Source organism: Pavona decussata, unplaced genomic scaffold, assembly GCF_977016875.1.
Source record: "Pavona decussata unplaced genomic scaffold, jaPavDecu1.1 SCAFFOLD_93, whole genome shotgun sequence".
Classification (NCBI taxonomy): domain Eukaryota; kingdom Metazoa; phylum Cnidaria; class Anthozoa; order Scleractinia; family Agariciidae; genus Pavona; species Pavona decussata.
This window is the reverse complement of record NW_028145510.1, coordinates 847,529-870,709: the sequence shown is the minus strand read 5'-3', so window position 1 is coordinate 870,709 and position 23,181 is coordinate 847,529. Positions and strand designations below refer to the sequence as shown.

General features: G+C 37.0%; 1 protein-coding gene across 2 annotated transcripts; it reads right to left on the bottom strand.

The window, feature by feature from the left end:
• Window positions 1–529: 529 nt before the first annotated feature.
• LOC146473469 (rhophilin-2-B-like) lies at window positions 530–23,176 on the bottom strand. 2 transcript variants are annotated; one of them, XR_014866359.1, is made up of 20 exons: window positions 22,913–23,176; window positions 22,381–22,514; window positions 20,372–20,500; window positions 19,693–19,771; window positions 18,291–18,368; window positions 17,515–17,648; window positions 16,627–16,681; window positions 16,281–16,334; window positions 15,328–15,385; window positions 14,693–14,784; window positions 11,807–11,902; window positions 10,589–10,678; window positions 10,278–10,344; window positions 9,625–9,720; window positions 8,753–8,850; window positions 7,654–7,750; window positions 6,007–6,083; window positions 5,260–5,406; window positions 2,417–4,476; window positions 530–2,374 (listed from the first exon to the last, which is right to left on the bottom strand). XR_014866359.1 is itself a non-coding variant. In XM_085118136.1 (19 exons), exons 1-19 carry the CDS (start codon window positions 23,012–23,014, stop codon window positions 4,105–4,107), a joined length of 2,055 nt encoding a protein of 684 aa, XP_084974262.1. In that variant the 5' UTR covers window positions 23,015–23,176; the 3' UTR covers window positions 530–4,104. The 2 variants fall into 2 exon arrangements, 1 of the variants encoding a protein (XP_084974262.1); XM_085118136.1 differs by having other exon boundaries at window positions 530–4,476.
• Window positions 23,177–23,181: the final 5 nt, after the last annotated feature.

Genomic DNA, 23,181 nt, shown 5'->3' with positions numbered 1-23,181 from the left:
TGTATGCGTTCTAACTCTTGTGAGAGGTAGGAGGGAAGAGCGTGGTGCCATACTACACAGCAATAAAATAATGAGATAAAAAAGACAGGTCACCATGCTCGTTTAGGAGGAAATAGTCATTTAGTTATTGACTTGGCTCAGCTTATAGGAAAACAGACTGTTTTCATTGCGCGCGCTAATGACACGAAATTATGCGCAGAAAGAATTTGCAATACAATACAATGGAATCACCTTAATTAATATTATCCTCTTTATGTTGAAAAACTGAAAGTTGCGTCATTACCAGAAACACAAGCTTATCCATCACTTGCGAGCAACGAGGACATGCAGGTAGGAAAAAGTTTGGGTCAATACTGCTTCACATTGCACTTCCCTACCAAGAAAATCCCTGCTTATGCTTCATACATTCTTGAAAAGGTTGGCTGTTATGAAAATATTTCTGGGTGATAACCCCTCAACATTAATGATCGACCATGTAAAGGTATTGCTGGGAGAAATAAATGGTTATTAATAATTAAAACAACTTGGAAAAAATGGTAAAAATATTTTTATTACAACAAACAACTACATGTTCAAGTCATTTATTGAAAATTGACATGATTCAGAGCTGACCTGTTGACATTTCCAAGACGTATGTCTTAATTGATTTTTATGGTCTTGAAAACTACAACTACATCAGCACCTTACAATACTTGTTGTTACAAAAAATATGCAAAAATAGCTGAATATATTTTCAACAAAAAAATAAACAATGAAAGTTACTTAAATTGCTGCTGCTGTAACTGTGTCTTAGACATTTCTATTACAAGGTTATAAGTAAAGCAATATATATAACATCTTATTAGATGTTCTTGTGTGTAGTATTGCGTAAGTTTTTACGAATTGTACCATATTTTGATGAGACCGCAAGGCAAGTCAAAATACAAATAAGTAAAAAAAAATATTACGGCAAAACTACACACCAAAACATCTAACAAGAGGGTTATTATCCAACTTAAGCTTTTCTGGTAAGTAGCAATAAAAATAACTGGGGAAAAAACTGAAAGTGGATGAGTGCGCATGCATTGGAAAACTGTTTTTTTTTTAAATAGTATATCAATAACCATCAAACTAATTTTTTTTGCAAATTTGAAATAAGTAACCGAATGACAGTGACATATTCATACTCATTTCACACAGTTTTCAAACAGTACAAAGTACAGTTGAATAATAAAAATAAATATGTTGATTTCTTACAGAAGCCACACGAAAAAGGAAAATCTTACGCAAATGCAAAATAGAGCTTTTATGATCGATTGTGCTATACAATAATAAATTATTGTATACTACGCAACACACTGGAAACATGCCAAGTCTGAACGGATTAGTGGCCAATAACTTCTAATAATAAGCTTGTCATGCTATGACAAACAGGTTTTTTTTTGAAAGACGGGTAATTGGTCTCGTAAAATGCTAAATTGTTCACTGCACATTTGTACCAGAGCACTATTACATAGCTCCAGTCTTCAAAAGGATGGCAGCCACATACATATGTTCGGCTGTTATGTGAATGAATAACTGAATCAGCATTACTTGTAACCAATTTTCGTCTGGCAATGTTTTTGTTACATTACTGTAAATTATTTGTTTCAATAATATTACTAAAATATTACTATATACTGTATGTATATCTACCAGAACAAAAATCAAACTGGTATATTCTGAAGTCATTTCCCTTCCCTATTTTTATACATTGCTAATGAACTCTAAGCTTGAAATTAGTGGGGTAACATAGAACAAATGTGATTCCTAACAAGCACACAGAATAAGTTGGAATAAGTTCTACTGAAGATATAAAAGATAAATGAACTATTTCACAATAATATTTATTTATTAACACAAGCCAATATATTAATTTTTTTATGATAGCTCATGAAATTTTAAAAACATGAGCTATATAATGTACACACTTAAGCCTTATAAACATAATATTTTTACAATATATAATAACTATATATTAATTCTATTTTCTGGCTCCTAAATAAAGGTATTTATGAAAATATCATTACTTTTGTCTGCATAAAGAAATACACTAAGCAAGCCCCTGTTCATTATGGCTGTCCATGTGTTACTTTTCTATCATGTTACAAAAATATAACAATCTTGTTACATTATAACTTCTAACAATTCTTTCAAATGTAGAACGCAAAATTTAGTACTAATCTTGACTGACAAAATTCTCAAATTATCTGAACAGTTAATAGCAACCCTGATTTAAGCAACAGCAAAACACTGTGCATGTCATTAAATTAAAAGGTAAAGCCTAAGTGGCCCACATGTCCAGAGCTTAACTCAGACTCTACATAGCATGAAGCAACTAAGAGTATTGCTACTCCTCCCTGGATGGGATGCTAATCCATCGCAGGGTTACACCAACGGTATCCCCGTTATCCATTTGTACACCCGGGTGGTGAAAGAAAATGTGGAACAAAGTTTCCTGTCTAAGGAAACAACACAATCGTCACATCATGCTTGAGTAATAAAAATTTATAACATATTGGGAAGTACATGTCATTGCTTGGCTTGTACTTGAGTAGGTCCCCTTTTTCATATATCGTAACTGAAGACAATGTCTGAAATAATTATATGTACAAGAAGGTTTTCTGTATTTAATACATTTCCTCACATTTAGTTGAATTATCCGCTGATGATCCCAATTTCTTTGCCGCTTATATAATGAGCATTACCACTAGATTATAACCTGCAGTTCCAGAAAATATCCATACTCCACCCACAGAAGTTTTTTCTTTTACACTCCCTATCCCCAGGAACTTCCAGTTTAGCTTCATACGTTGCTTCTAAAATTTTGACTTTTAAGACCTCCCTCCCCATAGGAATTTCCAATGACCTTCCATGGAGTGGGAATGGATTTTTTCTGGAACTGCACAATGTCAAACATGGACTACTAACTTAAGGTGGTCTAGTGCTGACTTTCGAGTGTTACCCCTTCGTCAGATCAAATAGGCTGACACTAAGGGCTAATGCTCGAAATGTCAACACTGTTGAATTGATGAAATCAAACATTGGCTTCCACTCCCCACTAAGGCAGCACCACAGTTTCTTTAGAAACTAACCCCCTTATGGATTGCCTAAGCCCACTAAAACAACACCAGGCAGGATACAGAAATCCAATTTGAATGGTTCTGCTATCTACTAGAATATTGATTCACTGTCTCTTTCCAGTGCAGCAGTGTACGTGTCAAACATGAGTTTATACCTGCCAACTTTTTCTGACTCAAATGCGCGAGAATTTTATCCTGGAAGTTCCGGGAATTTCCGAAGATGCTCCAACATATCTGAAGACATCCGAAGATTTCTGAAAACTTCCGGAGATTCCCGAAAATATACCGGAAGCGGAAACAGTGCTCACGTTTCAGCCTCTCAGTCCCGGCAGTTTCGCCACACACAACAACCGCTCTCGACTGGTGTTTCCCGTCATTTTCATGGACTTTTCTTTTCTCGCACTGGTTTAAGTTTACATATTTTTCAAAAGTGTGTCAGCAAAGTAAAATAGCTTAAAGTTTTCAGTCAGGCGTGAGAAATGGTACCTTCGGCGTGAGATTGAAGTTTTCGATCCGCATGCTTGAGAATCACGCTCAATGCGTGAGAGTTGGCAGGTATATGAGTTGTGAGCGTTCAATCAAACTGTTAACGATAGGATAAGGGGGGTAGTTTCCAGAGAAACTAAAGTGCTACATTGCTGGCGCGTGGACACAAATATTTGGTTTGGTTTTCTCTTTATAGTGACCAAGTTAAATAGAAGAAATTAAGATACTAACAGTTATTTATGCAACTTAAGCAGTTGTGAAAAGAAAGCCTGAAAAAAATCCACTGCCTCCCCTCTTGGGTTGCCAACAATTGGCATCATGTTGAACAGGAGTTGCATCATTGTTGGTCATCTCAGCCAAGACCAAAGGATCAGGCAGAAACAGGCATTCACTGGTCAAATATGGTATTTCATCAATTTAGGCAGCTCATCTGCTGTTGGTCCAGCCAACTTAGTCAGGAGTAACTGGTCTTGAATCCAACAAACCATTTATACTAACACCAATAGCCTCCCTAATGCTACCACAATATTGACTCATTGCCCATTTCCAACACAGCACTGTGGCGAGAAGGAGTACCAGGTCTTGAACCAGATGAGGTGCTCCCTGTCAGAGAGTACACCCCCTTAAGAGAGCTGTGCCGTGACGAGCTAGAGCTAGAACTAGAGCTACCAGCTGAGCCACTATAGTCACTTGTTACAATTTGCTCGTCCCTGGCCAGTTTAACATTGTATATGTCGGCGATTTCCTTCAGAGACTTTGGTGTCACAATGTCAAGAGTCACACAAGTTTCAGTCTTGCGAATTAATGAGACAACAAATGTGTGGTCGCCCCATTTGCAGTCTGTCTCGTTTACTCCAACAATTATGTCTCCTACTTGAATCCCAGCTTCCTGTTTTAAAGAAGGGACTCTCATTAGATAAATCAATCTTCACATACGGATCAAATCTCCTTCAACTGTGACTGCATGCAAGCCTTGACAACCACTGGTTCAGCAGAAATTCAAATTTTCTGTACATAGCTACAACTCATAGTCAAAGGCTTCTGCACTTGTTAAATTACTTAATTGTGTTCAACATAGTAAGAATGCATTCCTAGCACTTACAGATTGGAGTTGAGATTGTAAGGGACATTGTGATTCAGTTCATGAATGAATGGATCTTGAGAAGCGTATCTGGCATCCCCCACAGATTTTGTAGGGGCACATGACATCATCACCAGCTTGGCAAAGGAGAGAGAGCCTGGGATCCAGATCATAGGAACGCACTCCATAATCTTTGATTATTACTAGTAATATTTTAAAGATTTTAACTTTAGCTCAGCATTGCTGACATTCACCAGTCATATAATGTACTTTAATTTTATATTTTTATTCTGTAGGTTTCTAGCCCAGCATTATAAAGCACTTTTATCTCCTACATCGTCCTCTCACTCGCACTCTGCATCCCCAAGTGCTACCTGCTTCCTCTAGAACTCAAGTACCACAGTAGACTATAATAATTGAAGGGTTCAGTGCATAACAACCTAGAGTGCATTTTAGATATCTTTTTGTTGTTTTAGCTCAGATTCAACGGATTTTTGGCAAGTGGCCTTCAATTCCTACAGGAAATGTTGTCCTATTGTTTTATGAAAGAAAAACGATTAACTACTCCTGAAAATATTACAAGATTGTCACCTTGGCAGATCCTTCATTTTCCAGACTCTGAATAATCACTGGAGCAGAGCCAATAACACTGAAGCCAAATCCGCTCTCTCTTTTCTTCAGCTCAATAGTTCTTGGTGCACTCCACTCTGATTTTGCATTAAAGATGTGTACTGGTCCCTACAATTGGTAATAATGTTTTAGAAACAAAATGAGCTCTTTGCAGCTAGCGGTCACATAGTACAAAAAACACCTTGCTGAAGAGCAATTAAGCTACATACTGGGACATCCAAATCAAAGAAAATTCAAAATTGACTGGATGAAGTTGCTTTGTTTTTGGATGACCCAGTGCTTAGCTTGCTCTCCAGCAAGGTGGTTTTTGTACCGTGTGACCGTTAGCTGCAAAGGGCCCATTGTTATCTGAAAACTGCTGGCACAATCCCCTGCATGAAACAAATATGTACAGTCGACTCCTGATAACTTGAACCCTCACTAACTCGAACCTCGCGCTAACTCAAACCATTTTTCCTTTCCCTTCAGGTCATTTTCTATATAATTTTACCCTCGATAACTCGAACTCCCGATAACTCGAACCTTTTTCAATTTCCCATGAAGGTTCGAGTTATTGGGAGTTGACTGTAATTCATCTTAGTATACATGTACATGCAGGTTACACGACCAGTGTCAAATAGCCAAAAGAATTATTGATGTTACAAATTCAGAGAGTATTGAAAGACTAGAGGTGGTCAAATGAAACAAGTGCTTTTTAAGATAGCTTACCAATCTATGAAACAAGTCTTCCACAGAGGCGCTGCTAAAATTTGGTGGTATACAAGTTGCTTTTACTCTTGAAGAAGCTGCAAGAAGAAACAACACATGACCATCCGATAAGTTTGAGAAGTACTGGTAGCACAACAGAAGTAGAGACATGCATGATTTCATTCACATAATATTATCTTAAGGGGAGGTTAGCATAGTGTTAGGCTAAGCTATAAACAAGTGAATTTGGGGACAATGTGCGACTCTCTCTCAGTTAAACCCACATGAACATAACATGTCGAGCTCCTTGAGGTCACTTGTCCAAGACATGATGAATTATAAATTCATATAAATAAATGTCCAAGACATGATGAATTATAAATTGGAAAGAGCATGTTAGTAAAGTGTTTACCAAGGTTAACAAGCGCTTGGGTCTATTCGGCCGCATCCGATCATGTTTAACGCTTAAGGCAGCGAAATGCGTATACAACTGTCTCGTGTTACCAGTCCTGTGCTACACCGACACGGCCTGGGGTGAATTGTCTGTTGAGTGCAAGAGTAGATTACAGCGCCTACAAAATCGAGCTGCACGTATAATTGTCAGACAAGATAGCACCAGCGAAGCTCTCAAGACACTAGGATGGCCTAACTTAGAAACTATCAGGAAAAGAAACAAATCTATCTTAGTCTTCAAATGTCTTAATGATTTAGTGCCCCAGTATCTTTCTGATTATTTTAATAGAAACCACAGTTTCCATAGTTACAATACATGTCGGCGTGAAGACATTCATCCTTCAAGACCCAAACTTAGCCTCGGGAAGAGAACTTTTACACACTCCGGAGCGATTTTATTTAATTCGTTACCTGAAACATACAAACGGGTAGCGTCCTTGGAGGCTTTTAAGCAACTAATGATGAAACACGATTTTGCATAGATTTTTTTCTTAGTGTGCAAATGTTTTTATTTATTTTTTCTATCCTATGATATTTTAACCCAAAAGTGTTTGAGTCATATATATTGTAATTTTTTTCTCATACCATAATAATAATTATTTTAGGTGTATACAGGGCCCCTCAGGATAACAGCCCCGTAGCTGATTGGGCCACCCTGTCTAAATAAAGTTCACTTACTTACTTATTTACTAGGTTTATACACCCTTGTTGTTAGTAAAACTTTGAGGCTTGCAGCATGTGAGCCTCCAAGGCATCATAGTAACCTCCTTCCCAAGGAAGGGGGTAACACGACTTCCAAAATGATTGCATGGAAGGCTAGCAGCATGTTGCTTACAAATGGGTCAAATTTTATCAATAGCACGATACAGGGAGAAAAATAATGTCTACCATTACAGAGAGTGGTACAGGCATAAGTGCTGTTTTTTGGTATGCAAGATGTAGGAAAACCATTCAGATTTATGATGGAAAGCAGGACAAAAATAGAAAATAATATATCATTCAGGAATCTAATCATCTTGCACAATAGCAGATCCTTAGCTAACCTGATCAATAACTATTATCTTGTCACATCCTGCAGCAACAAGAATCGTAATCACAATCCATAGAAGGATTGTAATGAGGATTCTTGTTGCTGCAGGATATGACAGGATAATACTTACTGGTCAGGTTACCTAGTACAGGCATGAGTATGAAATTTAAAATTTTGATACTGACCTCTGACAGGGGTTGGTGTCATAGGATCTTCAAAATCGTCTTCTTCTTCCATGGCAACCAGTGTGTTGGTGGTTTTCATACGAGCTTCTTGAAGGGCCTGGTAAATATTGCAGCAATAAAACCACTCAGCAGAAGAAAATAGTAACCAAACATAACAAGACAAAAACTGGAGAAGGTTTCTATGTCAAAAAAAAAAAAAAAAAAAAAAAAAAACTAGGAAGAAAGAAGAAGAAGAAGAGGGAAGCCTAAACTGGAATCCAGGCGCTTATGATGTACAGGCTTCCCCTAGCTTAACAGCCTGCGAGAGCAGACACCTTTTCCGGCTTTTATTTCACCCGCTCTTTTCACGGTGGGTGAAGCAAAAGTAGAAAAGGCAACTGCTCTCGCAGGCTACTAACTTAAGATACAACAATTTGGTTTACATGTTAATGTATAGTGGAAGCCCTCATAACAGACCTTCTCAAACCCCGTTTGGACTAGTACTCAGATACAAACTCTGCATTTACACATTCCCATAAGGGGACATTCCCATAAGCAGCTGTGGACAATTTAAGGGGTTACAATTTAGACTTTTCCTTTGTTTTTGAACTCCCGTAAGCAGACCCCCAAATGGAAACCCCATTAGCCTCTGAATCTTATTTTAAACAATCAAACACACATCGCCATCAACCACAATGATTTTACAGTGCATTAATACAGTTATTGCTATTATCGCGGCATTACATGCAAGGCAATCAACAAAAAAAAGCAATCATTTAAATGCGGTGGTATTGTTTTGCATTCCCAATGTTTATTTTTAGCTGGTCAAGCTCCTGTAAGCAGCCATCTACAGTGTATCCCTTACACCTCTAGTGGCCGCTAACGAGAACAATTCTCACAAGTAGCAAGTTCCAGTTACGGACACCTTTTTCGCTTCCTGAGGGTGTCTGCTTACGAGAGCTTCCACTGTAGTATTAAGTGACTTCTAAAAATATAATTTTCATGCGTTTAGCATTCAAATATTGCTGTTTCTTCAAGCGTGGTCAATGTCACTACTTGCACTAGGAGGAATCTCCTTGAAAATAAAAGAAAATGCAACATTTATTTATTTACTATCTACCTTTTGTAATCCCACTATTTTTCTGCAGTGTCTGCAAATCTGTCTGGCTTTCATGGCTTCTTCATGAGATTTCAGTGCAGAATGAAGGTGTGCCTTGGCTGAAGAAAGAAACACATACCTAATAGTGTTCAATTAATAAGTCACAGCAGGACTAGGGAACAGTCCATGAAAGACAAGGAGAAACAAAGAGCTCTGATTGAAATCACTGATTTTTTTGTAAAATCTGATGATATGCCTATTAGAAAGTTTTTAAAAATTAACATAAAGGAGAAACTTCAAGGATAAAAGAGGTTGGTCAGTTTTAAAAGGTAAAGTATTTTTTGTCTGATTATGGCACTTGAAAATTGTATACAGTCGACTATATAAAGCTGACTTACTCCAACCCTGAGACAGTTTAAGATCTACTCATAATACAAGTATAACAAACAGGCCAGTTTTGGGTTTGTTTGTAGTTCCAAGTTGTTGTGTGTGAGTTTTTCACTTGTATCAAGCCTGTTAACTATAGAACCGTTTTAGTTTTTACACTGCTACACATTTACTGTGATTGGTTATTATTTTTAAAGAAAAGTTGCAAATTAAAACATTTTTGAAACATTACCTATTTTGGACTAAATAGGATCATAGTTTTGAGAACTGGTAGTACACCCTATCTCCAGACTTGTAAACATGTACATGGTTCAAATTTTCACTGGCTCATTGTGCTGTTTGTATTATTTTGTTCCGATCAGTAAGTGTGACTACTTTCAATGTTTGGTTTTGCCACCCAGCTGAAAGCCACTCTTACTAACTGGTTTATTAAACTAACCACAGTCAAACCACTGGTTTGTAATTGCTGAAATGATAGAACTGCAAATGATTACTTTCACAATTACCTTGCTTTGTTCTGGTGGCATTACTATCTGGCTGAGATGTCTGTAGTAATGAAATAGCTACTTTCTTTTGTTTGTCATCAGGATCACCAGAATTCCCTAGATTAAAAGAAAACAGGAGCTGAGGTTTAATATCAGTGTATGCTATGGTGGAGTAACAATATTTATTACTGCACAAGTGCTGGTGCCATATTAACTGATCCTTTGGTAAGGGAACTGCACAATAAAACAAAAAGTACAATTTAATTCAGCGTCAATAAAAATTAATGTGGACCCGTAAGTTTTTGCCTTTCAGAAAGCTTGAAATCTCAAAGAATGAGTTGATTAACTGAGCCAACACGTTTAATTTAACATAGTGTGTATACTGATAGGGCACAACACATAGGTATACAGTCATATAACAAACAATAATTATTATTGTGTTTGACCAAGAACGAATTCATGCACTCCTACAATTGCATTTGGAGTCAGAATTGTATGGGACAATAATCAATCAACGAATGAATGGATCTTGAGAAATGTATCTGGCATCTTCTGCAGGTTTTTGGGCAGATGACATCATCACCAACTTGACAAAGGAGAGAGAGCCCGGGATTGAGATCATCAAACACACTCCCTAATCTTTCATTATTACAAGTATTACAAATAGAGCTTACCAACACTTTTCAGAAGTCCATCAGCAACAAAATAATGAGACAAGGCTTTGTAGTGAAGACACATTATCTGTAAACAAATTTAAAAGAAACAAGGAAGTAAATCCCCAGTACTCATTAATTTTTATTCAGTGTTTACTGATCATATTTCTAAACAACAATTTTATTATCACCAAAATGAAACTTTGTTTTAAATTTCACTGCCAATTCAATTTACCTATCAACTGATCATCTAGCAAAACTCACAACAAAATATGAACTCAAACATCATCAGCAGAGGTTCTAATATTTAATTGTTACCACAGACAACTTACCGTCATCATGCTTTTCCAGGAAGGAGGAACACAACTCAAGCAGATTCCAGCATTCATCATCATCAGAGCCTTTTTGTACTTATGGCTAATCTATTTACAAGAAGTTTTAAGCTGAGATTAATTTTATTTTAACCATGAGCAATAATTAATGATTGTACATTTCCCTCCCTATTCCCCACAGAAAGAGTTGGAACGGCTGATGACCATACGTTAGTCCACAAGTGACGTACATAAGGGTACAGCATCAAGTTAGCTACATGGATTCATAACAAGAATGAGCAGGAAAACACCTTTTATCATTATCAATAATAATTACAGAACTTTAATTACACAATGTGCAGTTCCAGAAAAAATCCATACCTACCCCAAGGATGGTCATTGGAAATTCCAAGGGGGGAGGGTGGTCTTAAAAGCTGTCAAAATTTTAGAAGGAAAGTATGAAGCTAAACTGGAATTTCCTAGGGGGAGGGGGGTGCAGAACAAAAAACCTTCCGTGACGGGAGTATGGATATTTTCTGGATCTGTACAATCCCATTCGAATTGAATTTTAGAGTGTGTTTGAATATATAGCCGAGTCATTCCAGAATAAGAATGATCGACAGTACCTTTGAGCCACCACAATTCATTTTGAATTTTGTTTTCATCCATAGATACTGATAGTATCAGACATTACTAACAGTCCAAATACAGCTGTTTCCACAAAGGTTGTCCAAAAAAGCGTAAAAACATATGCGACAATACCAAAAGGTAGTCTGGGAAATACCCAATAAATTTTACTAAAAGCTCGGAATCCACATTGCCCGCCATCTCAAGTCTTTGCTGTACGGTCGAGGCATTATGGATTCAGCTTTTATTGAAATTTATTTGACATTTCCCAGACTACCTTTCAGAACTGTGGTGTACGCTTTACGCTTTTTCTGGACAACCTTTGTCAAAACAGCTCTATAAAATTAAGTGACATCTCACTATTCTGTCTGTATTTCTGACTTATTATCCAATGCATCTCTTACGTGTACATAAAGTATTTGAGGTTTCTGAGGAAACCAGACTTACAGATCTATGAAGGGAGCGCCCCACCCCATCTCTGCCCAATAAATAAAATGATAAAGGATCACATGGGCCTTTGAGTCACAATATTAATGGACATATCTTTGTTTTTAAAGTTACTGGTTATCATTGTCAATACTAAAAAGATGCTAACTGTAAGATCAATCATACCTCAGCACAATCTTGGGCAGCACTAACCATGTCTGCTAAGTTATCTTCTATTCCTTCAAGGACATGCTCTTCCCAGATGCATACCTGTGCTTGAGCCTAGCAAAAGGCACAAAGTGTTGAATTAAATCCTGAAACATATCATGTTTAAGAGGAGACAGTTGGTATGAGGATTATCCTGTTTGTCAAAAACTTGAATGTTAACTTTATTAATACTTTAGAAGCCTTGCTGAAACTATAGTTAGCAGAGGGACTTAGTAGTATCCTCCCATGCAGACGCTCTTTTGGATGGTCATGCAATCTTTGGGGAGGAGAGATTGCGTGACAAGCCAAAAGAGTGTCTGCAAGGGAGGCTAAGGGACAAGTAATGCAACTAAGCAAACTTCAAATGTGGTAGCAAAGAGGCCACATGATTTTCATGTTGGAAACACCACAACAAGACACAATCTTTTGTTCTGCTTTCACACTGAGCTTGAATAAGTCTCAATCTATTGACCAGTCAGTTTTCTTAACACATGTATCTCATACCTTCTTGTGTTCTGTGCATGGTCAAGTACAAAAAAGGTAACAAGGATATGGAACAAAGAAGTTTATCTGGTTTCAGAACCTGAAGTTCAATCATGAACTTATAGCTGGTTTAGATCACCAGATAGACTCAATCAAGTGAACTTTCAAATGCAATAAACTGCTGTTCAATTTTATCAAAGGCACAAGGGATTTCGAAGTAGTTGAGAATTAATATTGGCCTGGGTTAATTTCAAGTTATACATGTACATTTCCATTTTGGCCACCCATAACTGAATCATTTATGAATAACCATATAAATGAAGAAGACTTGGCATTTTTTGTTTTTGGTTTTTCTTTTTGCTGCCATTGACAATTAACTATCCTTTGGATTTTCAAAGTGTTACTAAAAATAGATTACATGATAGTACCTTCAAATAATAATTTAATTAGGTAGTTAAATTGGAGGGGGAGTTTCCTGTTTATTACAGGTGTGCTTCCAGGATGCACATAATATATTTACGGAGGGAAATCCAGAGTGGGGGAAAACAAATTACACAGAATGTTTGTTACATAGTTATTTTTCTATAATAGAACGCTATCTGGAGCACGTTTTAGCCAGAAGAGTATCCAGGCAATTTTGAAAAACTTGATTATTGACTATAATATTTATTGTTAACAAAATCTTTTAAAACTTGACATATGTGATGTGTCCAGAATGCCCAAGTTTCAATCCTTGGCTAAAAGCAGGAACAGGAGGAATTTGCAATTTATAAAGTGCTGACAGATTGAATGGAATTATTCATTGTAAGGGATGACAAGGCACTTAATGGCCACATTACACAAGAGAGGAATTAGAGGGATTATCCATAGGAGGAGAAATTCATTGAGTCTTAGATATAAATTTAGAGGCGGTCAGCACTTCATGAAAATCTGCTGATATTCTCGGTTTTCACTGTCACGCCATTGAAAATAAAAATCGAAACCATTCCATGAATGAAGTCAAGAAATTGACATGGTATAGAGGATAAATAAATAAGGCATCTGTCTAAGTGTCAGGTCTGTGCAGCATTCCGTACTCGAGTTATTTGACAAAATGTTCCACATAAATTTATAGAGCTTAGTATGGAGACGCCATGTTTGTGTCCCTCTGAGGGGCACAAACATGGCGGCCGGAAATACGAAAAAACATCTGGAGTTCACTTTTGCCAGAAAAGAGGTTTGTTTGCCCTTGTGAATTTTCAAATGTTTAGATTAATATTTCTCCTCAAACTTCAATTGTTTAGAATGCTGAAAATCACCCGAAGAGTCATTTTTAAGATACGGAAAAGCTCTGTCACGGCCGTCCTCCTGATGTCACGCACGATGGAAACTCGGAAATTGAAACTGTTCTATTTTCAAAAGGAAGCACGACATCGAGCTAAGAAATTATGAACAGACATATTTTTAGGTAATCTTTCCTTGAATGAAGGTAAAAATTTTGTAGGCCTCCCAGTTTTGAATTTTAGAATTTGGTGACGTCACGTGAAAACCGAGAATATGAATCAACCAAAGACAGGAAAAATTTTGACAGGTCCAGAAAACAATTTTGTTATTGAAGTCTTAAGCGATCAAGAAAAAGTGGATAGAAGAGCCACTCTATAGATTTCCACTGAGATTCCCATTTATTTTTATTTTATTCCCTTTATTTATTTATTTATTTATTCATTTATTTGTTTATTTACAGTCAAACTAAGAAAACAGCAAACCCTAGAAATAGGGTTTGAATGCCTATTGCATTGGAAAAGAAAACTAACTAGATCCAAGATGAAAAAACCTCAAGTGGTAATGGTAATAATTTATTATTATAATAATAATAATAATAATAATAATAATTGTTTGTGTGATTTGTTTTTTTTTTTTCTAGTGGTTTGATTTTGCTTCTGATGAATTACAGAACATGAAAAATGAACATTCCAGAACTAATTCTTAGTGTTGACGGTTTTCTTACTTTCACAGTACATTGACTGTATATGTAGAATTACATGTATCTGTCAGAGGCAGATATAGTACGTACAGGCTGTACTAGGTTGTCAAACAAGTTGCCTCTAGTAATCCAGCTGATGGAAAGAAACATCTATCAAGAAATATGGTTTACTTTACAACCCCCATGGAAAAATCCTACCCAAATGTCCAAAAACTCTCAACCCAGTGATCAAAACCTTATTTGTCCTTTCAATATGAAATTATTGTCAGGCAATCAGGAATTTTAAGAAAACAGAAAATGATCAACTAAATGATAAATGATGATGCATTACAAATTCTCAAAAGAAATTTTAAAGAAATATAATGGGAGTCTGTAAGGAGAGTTAGTACTTTGAGCATGATGAAGTTTTTAAAACTAACCAGCAGAACAGCCACAAGCATGTCCATCAGCTCTGGTGTCAAGTCAGCTGTTGGAGAGTTGACAAAGTTGTCTTTGATGAACTTGAAGACACCTAAAATGGAAATTCAGTTAAAAAACAAACTCTAGATAGAGGTGAAACCACTGATAATCCAATGGAACAGATGTAACAAAAAATAATTCCTAATCAAAATATGTGATTTACAACTTCGGATATGCAGACTTGAGATCTGAAATGGTTATGGATTTTAGTGGCCAAGTCTGAAAATGGGTACAGAAAAAGACAAAATAGGGTCATGATTGGGCAGCACACCTGCATCCAAAATTCCTTGAGGTATCCCCCCCCCCCCCCACCTTGATGGGACCCATGCCATTTCTGAGGAGCCCCTACACGGAGAGATCTACAATGTGGCATAATGGTTACAAGCTGTCTAAAGAAACAATACAGAGACAAACCTCAAATCAACAATAATTGATTATTGATCTTCCCCTCACAAATTAAAAAAAATAGTATTGACAAAATAATGATTGAGGCATCTTGAGTATAAGTTTGTTCATTAATTTCTAAATCTGAGTACTAGGTAATTTGTTTCAGATTAATTAAGGTGAAGAGCTTCATAAGAAGTTAGCCTCTCACCTGCAGCTTTCTTAAAAGCATCAATGGCCTTGGTGAGCCCTGCCTCTGTTCTTCTGTCCTGCAAGTCAAAACAACATTACAGGGGAACCTCGGCCACTGAAGGTTATTTGAAGGGACACCCCTGGGACAAAGAGAAGTAACCCCTTAATGGAGGTGTCTTCTGAATAGAAGATGGGCCAATTTTGTTAATAATTAACCACCTAACCTAAAACCATGTTTTTCTTTACAGGGATTGAAATAACCAAAAAGATCTGCACACCATAGTTTAATTGCCGTTCATTGATTAGAATACAATAAAAGGTCAAGCTATAAAAGCTGTCATCGCTTGTGAATAGAGTGCAATTATCTCATCAATCCTCTTTGGCGGTGGGTCACATACCTGGTAATCAGTGCCTAGTTGCCCCCTTAATGGGGGTTTCAATAAATATAGCATTTGCACAGGATGTTCTAAACTGTCCTGGCGTGTCCCCTTAATATAAATGCCCCAATAATAGAGGTCACTGATATAAAAATTGTATGTCTTTGAATGTTTGTGTCTAATGAGGTGTGCCGCAGTGACTGTAACTGTCGCAGTATTAGGTACGTATAATTTTCAACTCACTCGATCCCATCATGAACATTTGGTGCTTTTTATGGTCTAAAATTCATGCAACGTTTAATCAAAAACATGGTTTCTTTCTATTACACTGTAGTGTTTAACTACTTAGAATAATGATTGAAAGAACAAATTCCTTGTCCATTCATTGATTGGTTTCTGCTGGAAATAGTTACACAGACAATATAAACCTTAGTTTCTTAATGCAGAATTATAAATTGACCCTTCATATTCAAATGTACAACACTCCCCCTGTCACCAATCTCCTCCTTCATGCCAAGCAGTGCATAATTGACAGGCAGCTCACACACATAAAACACAATACAATGAATTTAATTCATTACAATTCTTTCCTCACCTGTTTTGCTCCTATTTGACTCCAAATAGCACCAATGTTAAAAAGAATGCTAGCCTGTATATAAAATAGCCCATACATGTAAGGAATTTGTATTTCTAAGACGTAGTTTTTCTGAAAAGCTAACTGCAGCTGGGATCTAGAATCCTGGCCAGGCTAAGGACGCTTGCATCTTTTTTATTAGCTTTTTTTTTTTTGCACTGTTCTTTCTTCAAATACCTCTTCATTGTTCCACAAACAAAACCATAGAGTAAATTAAGTGCTTGTGTGTTGACCAGCCATCTAGCCCATGATCATGTTGTACATGTTTGTTAAAATAAACCCAAAATAAACCTGAAAATGTTCATACCTTTTCAAAAGCAATGGATCTCTGTATTTTTGGCAGACCAGTGGTGGTATCAAACCTACATGTCAGATAGTAAACTCATTTATTATAAAGTAAACTATGTTTTTTTAAGTTAATTATTTCTAACAGTTTAAAGAGAAAGATACATGTTGAAAAAATAATTATTGTAATTGCTCTTAGAGCACTGGGAGGATTTAATGTTAAAGGGTTTATCTGAGCTGCCAACAACAAACTATAATCAGTTATTAACAATTTCTCTTAAATGCACCGAAACAATATGTTGCAATCCATTTTCATCTTCTTCCATCCATCTCTGATCTGCAGCTGAAGATAATTATTAATACTAGTTTCTGTGTGCTGGTAGTGCAATTGTGAACAAAACTGGACAATTATATTTATGTTTCAATTGATACAAAACTCTGATTATGTTTTTTGGCTATTCAAAGTGACATTAAAAATAAGTGACACTGACCCTAATGAAGCTAACAGCCCAAAACAGCTGGCTGTAACAGTCTGTGGGCATGACTTTTTTTACTCCAGCCAATGGTTTATTAATAAGTAATTAAATTAATCTTAAAGTTTTCAAATTAGGTAGTTATTCTGTGGACAATAATAATATTTAAAGCTGTTAGATTTTTTATTGCATTTAACATATTCAATTACAACTTAACTATAAAAATGAGCGAAAAAATGGAACGACGTTTCGGTGTCATCCTGGCACCATTTTCAAGTAAAGAGTGGAACAGAAAAGATAATTACGTATAAATTATCTATAATTACTCTTTACTTGAAAATGGTGCCAGGATGACACCGAAACGTCGTTCCGTTTTTTCGCTCATTTTTATAGTTAATTGTATTTCTAAATTTAATCTTATAACAATTACAACTTACCAGTGAAAATAAACTGGCATTGTGGTTCCTTTTCCTTTGGGAAAGAATTTTCTTTCCACAAAATACAGTTGATTATAGTACATGAGTATGGCATGAACACCAGTCTCATCTCTGTTGGCCTTGGACACAGCTTCCTGTAACAAAGAATGGGTTTTCACCTACAGCAAAGATCCTAAACACCTTTTATGATGGCATCTCATTTTACTGAAGGAGGCATTGAATATTCAGGAAAGTTTTATTCCCCCTGGTTCGAGCAATTACCCTTTAATATACTATTTTAGAAAGAAAAAGTAGCCCTTTCATATAATTATGTTCCATAGAAAATGGTACCCTCTCTCACATACCTATTGTACAGAAACAGCCGCATCTCTTTTTGTTGGGACTGTTTTGACAGGCCCTTTTAAAGACCTAACCTTTTCTATACTTTGGCTCGTGAAATCCCTACCCTGAAAAACGGTACCCCTTTTGGGCGGAGCCTCCCCGTATAGCCCATTGTAGGGAGTACCCCTTTCCCTGGGGAAAAATTGACTCTAAAATCTCCAAAATGACCTGCTGGGTTCAAAAGCCAATTTCTAGAACAAACGCCACTCAAATTACAGCCTTTGTAGCTTTGTAGTGGTTGGAAACCAACTCAAGCAATGAAAATACTGTGGAACTAAAGTAATGTAGTAAGCATATCAGTGCATTAGACTTATGAACAGTTTTTAGGCTGAAATCAGCACTAATAAGCTTCAGGCTTTGTTATATGATAACTTTTAACTTCAATCGAAACAAACCTTCCTCATATTTTCAAAGAGCTCCAGCTCTTTTTCATACTTTTCTGGATCTTCACTGTAGTGATCCAAAATAAAGTCCTGGAAAAACAACAACAACAACAAATGAGGGATGTTTATACCCCCACAATGAGGTTGTTCTATGTAAATAGGGGTGCAAAATAGAGAAGAGATCATGTTAATTAGAAAATGAGTATTAGTTAATGCTCTTTGCCTGGATGGCTAGAGGAAGTTAGATAAACCATGTAATTTGTAATTTGTAATTTATTTCAAACCCACGAAGCACCAAAGAGCTCTACGAACTGGTTCAAAGATGTCCGTGTGTTCCAGGTCGAATTGGAATTTGGAAAATGTTGGTTTTTGTGGAGGGAGGAAAACTGGAGAACCCGGAGAAAAACCCTCGGAGCAAGGTCGAGAACCAACAACAAACTCAACCCGCATATGAGGCGGAGTCCGGGAATCTAACCCGGGCCACACTGGTGGGAGGCGAGTGCTCTCACCATTGCCCCATCCCTGCTCCCCATGGTTCAAATGAGAGAGGGTTACGTCTCTTTAGGGCAATTTACACGGTATGACTTTGTCACATGTGACAAGCTTACGACAGGCCTACAGCACGAACAATAATTATTATTGTTCCGTGTACGTCACAAAAAATGTTGTATGACAATCCTAGGTATAGGCAATGTTGAATGACAAGAGTTGTGTGCGATTTTTTGTGACTCAAGCAGCGCCAATCTAGAAATTGTATGCGAAAATCGTAAGCGAAAGTTGTACCGTCTAAATCGGCCCTTAGAGGGACTCTACTCCTCCATTCAAACGCACACCTGGAAAGGAATGGGGGTTGCTTTAAATGAAGAGAACACACATACAGAGAAGTCAAAAGTCATATAGTCAAAATGCAAATATGGTCAGGTCTGTTTTTTTTAGTTCTTTGACTAATACTACTTCTTAAAATTGAAGGGATGCCTGGTAAAAGGCCCAAGTGACTTCTGATCAATTGTCTTGTATTCACTTGTGAGACAAAAGGAGAATTTGACCTTACATTAAAAGTCACTTCTAAAGGGCCTTAGTCTGTGCACCCCTTCACATGTTACGACATATATATATTAAGCAAGTCTGGACCACGAACATACAGGTTATTCAGCATGGATATTTGTATAAGTGCAACCCTACAGAAAGGTAATATAACAAACAAATTAATAAAACACTTGGAATGAGTAAAATTAACACTGGCCAGTCATGCACAGCCAAATTTTCTACTGCAAGTGACTTTGAAAAAAGTCAATGCCTTTGAAGTAACTTTACATGGCAGTATGCATTTTGCCAAGAAATTTCAAGTTCTGACAACGTCACTGAATGATTAATAGTTTTTATCTAACAGATTACATCTATCACAAATATATACCTTAAAATGACGTTTGAACACAAGATCTTTTGTTTCTCTGAGTCCCACAGCTATCAAAGGTATCTGGTGCTCAACACTCCTGTATTTCACAATCAGGTGAAAAAATTTAACAATGCAACCATCATGAAGCATAAAGCTGGTAGTTTGTCTAATGGTACATGCGTTAGATTTTCATTCAGAAGGCCTGTAGGTTGATGCTTGTCTTGTTGTTTTCTTGGCCAAGGGGGAGGGGTGGCGAGAAGTGTGAGACTTAAACTTATGCAGTGATCACTTTGAACCTTCAACATTCCCCCGCCCCCCCTCCCCCCCTCCCCCTTCTGGGCATAACGCAGACATCTGACCACGTAACATGTCCGGGGGTCTGGAATTTGATTGGCATATAAAATGTGAATGGGATTTTTCTTGTGGTTTAGTGGAATTCATGAGTGGGTTTTTTTTCTGGTTTTTAGGAGTATAGGTTTCAAGCACAGCATTTTGAACACTTTTGTGAATGAATGGCTCACAAAGGCAACAACGGGGGGGGGGGGGGGGGGGTGTTGACGTTTCAATTTGATCAGTGGATTATCAAAAGATCACTGAAATTACATGAAAACAATAAGATCCCAAACTGAAAGCAAAGCAAATGTTTGTACAGGCAACGCCAAGAGTCAATTAGATGCTGGTCTCAATTTTAACACACCTATCAAATTGATAAACATCCAAAGTACTATTGATCCCTTCAAGTTCCTCTTTCAATGCATCTAGCTGTGAATTTGCAAAGGTCAGTTCAGTCTTGGCAGCATGTTTTGTTTTGCGATCATTTGTCATCCTGCAACAAAACAAACTCATTAGTTTTACAAGTTTCTCCCTACTAAAAATAAATTGAGGAACATATTTTGACAAATTTTTCTGGAGACAATTGAACAACAAACAGCCCACCTCTGACGCTCACTAGGTCAATTTTCTACAAACATTTACTCATTACAAATAAATGCTTGGGCCATTAAAACAACTGAACTGCCTTGAGGTGTTAAATTAAAAAAAAAAAAACACTCAGGCCAAAGGAGAAGTCAAGAGAGAAAAATTATATGTTTAAAAGTACTCAATTTATCAGAATATCTATTGCCTTCAACATGTCCCTCATTTGCATGTTATTTAAAAGTTTGCCTTTAGCTCCTGAATGGGAGATAAGTGTTGAAATGACAGGAAGGCATCAATTTGACTAAATTCAATAAAAGTAAAGACAAAATTGCTTAAAGGGGTATCTTGAGGGGAGAGAGAAGGGGACAAGTGTTATTTTCTTAACAGAGATGGACCATCAAATAGAAGTACTGTAAGATCCCTGCAGTTAGTACGCAACTTAAGCATTCGCGAAAACAAAGCCTGAAAAAAATTCAGGCTTGAACAGGATTCAAACCCATGACCTCTGCGATGCCGGTGCAGTGCTCTACAAACTGAGCTATCAAGCCAACTGGGAGCTGGTCATGCTGTGATGGGCCACTATGGCACCACAGCAGATTAAGGCATAACATTTAAGACTGAAGCTAGCAATTATGAGACTGTGTTTTATAGATATAGGTTTATTACACACATTTTATAACAGTAATTGATTGATTTAGGTGTAGTACAGATGCTGTACATATGTTTCCTTTACTGAACCAAGTGACACAGCACAAGGTGTGGCAGAGTTTACCAGATAATACAGCACTGAGGGGGGTGAATAGGGGTATGCAAATCCGCCAATCCATGCTATTTTTTGGCGAGATCCATCGATCTAACACTATTTTCATTCAAATTCAGATCCGCATTCAGTGACTTTAAAACTTTCCACAGTATAATCTTTTGCTTTTCTTCTACAGAGTCTCGGTACCTTAAACTCACCGGCACACTGTACAGTAAGTCATAACACTTCTTGGTGTGTTCAGCGTTCATGTAGAATGTACTGACCTACAGCGCAATTTCATGAAGTCTTTTCCGTCATGCTATCCACAAAGATACTGCAGCCCGATAAACAATCAGTCTCCAAAAAATGCCAAAAAATGAAAAATTGGTCGACAAACCACCAACAAACCGACACAAGACCGACCAAACATTAATAATGTTATCCGATCCACAATCCGAACTTCTAGACAGGCAGAGTCCGGAATCCGAGCTAAAATTCACAGCTGATCTGCAATCCACCATATTTTCAAATCCGCTCAATTTATAGCAAAACTCCGCAATCTGTGCACTCTTTTAGGCCAAAATCTGTCGATCCGGGAACTCATCACCCTCCTCAGCAATGGAACAATTTTTACACCACACCTATCACTGTGCCAAACATTATGCATAAATTACTGCAGCAATGTATTATGTTGAAAGATTTCAAAAACAAAATGCTCGGAACTCTTGGCTTACACATGGCCAGTGTACTGAAACAACAGCGTATAAATTTTGGCATGTAAAATCAGTCCAGCAGAATTTTTTAAGGTTTTTACTATAGACAAATAAAAAAAATGGGTAAAAAGCAATGGCCTTTTTGTAGTTATGGATCACGAGAGATATCTTTTTTTTTAAAAAATGGCGATGACAGGAACAATTTGTAGGAAGGATCTAGTGGGATTTTCCTGTGATATATGCATTATATTTAAGAATCTATTAACTAAGACTGATGAAAGCCTTACAATTATTAAAGCTTAAAATACTGAGTGTTAATATAATTGTACTAACCTGAGGGCTTTCATCAAATTTTCCGCTCCATCCCGTAATTTAGTCTGTCGAAATATCTTGTGATTTAAAACTTGTCTTTTGTATTGGAGTTTCCATCGAGCAGAAGTTTGACGCGCAGCAAATTCCCCCTCATCCTGCGATGGAAATCAAGTTGATAAAATCGATAATCAGAAAATGAAAACAACTTTACACACTTGATTGTTTAACCTCAAAAAGTCAACAAATAATTTCATTAGGCTCACACGTACACACTTCAGTAAGCCTGAAAGAAAATACGATACATGCCAGACATGAGAAGCTTATATTGGTATTTGTCTCGTTATAAGAGACGCAAATGAGCAAATATTCGATCAGCGAGATTCATGACATAATTTCAAGGGTTTCTTAATTTTCTTGTTATTGTAAACAGATAAACCATTAACTTATATTGCGCATATTGCTGTATTGAAAAACCCTTAAACATGCTAAAATAATACGATTCATCTGACTGCTTCGTCGGACAGACTAATAAAACAGCTATATAGCTACTTACCACTTCAAGTGAGTTCGCGTGCTCCTTTTTGAGAACAGCCGAATCGACGTTCTCCGCCATTTCGTGTTCAGTCGCCATTTTTGCCGGCCGGGCAATCGTCATTCGGTAAAGTTTTTCAAATCAACAAAGCAGTACAAATCAAACATGTCAGCTCAATCGTTGCCTCATATATTAAATTAATCACGTTGACCCACAGCGTGTTTATATTTCCGTTCAAATACCAGAATTGAAGACTGAGTCATTCATTTGCAAAACAAAGGAAGGTGAAC

Excerpts from the sequence above, each read along its gene's own strand:
- LOC146473469 (XM_085118136.1), bottom strand. The coding sequence starts at position 23,014 with ATGACGATTGCCCGGCCGGCAAAAATGGCGACTGAACACGAAATGGCG. Across the intron at positions 18,369-19,692 it reads TGTTCAAACGTCATTTTAAG|GACTTTATTTTGGATCACTA; the intron begins GTATATATTTGT and ends TTGTTTTTCCAG. Across the intron at positions 4,477-5,259 it reads AAAATGAAGGATCTGCCAAG|GAAGCTGGGATTCAAGTAGG; the intron begins GTGACAATCTTG and ends TCTTTAAAACAG.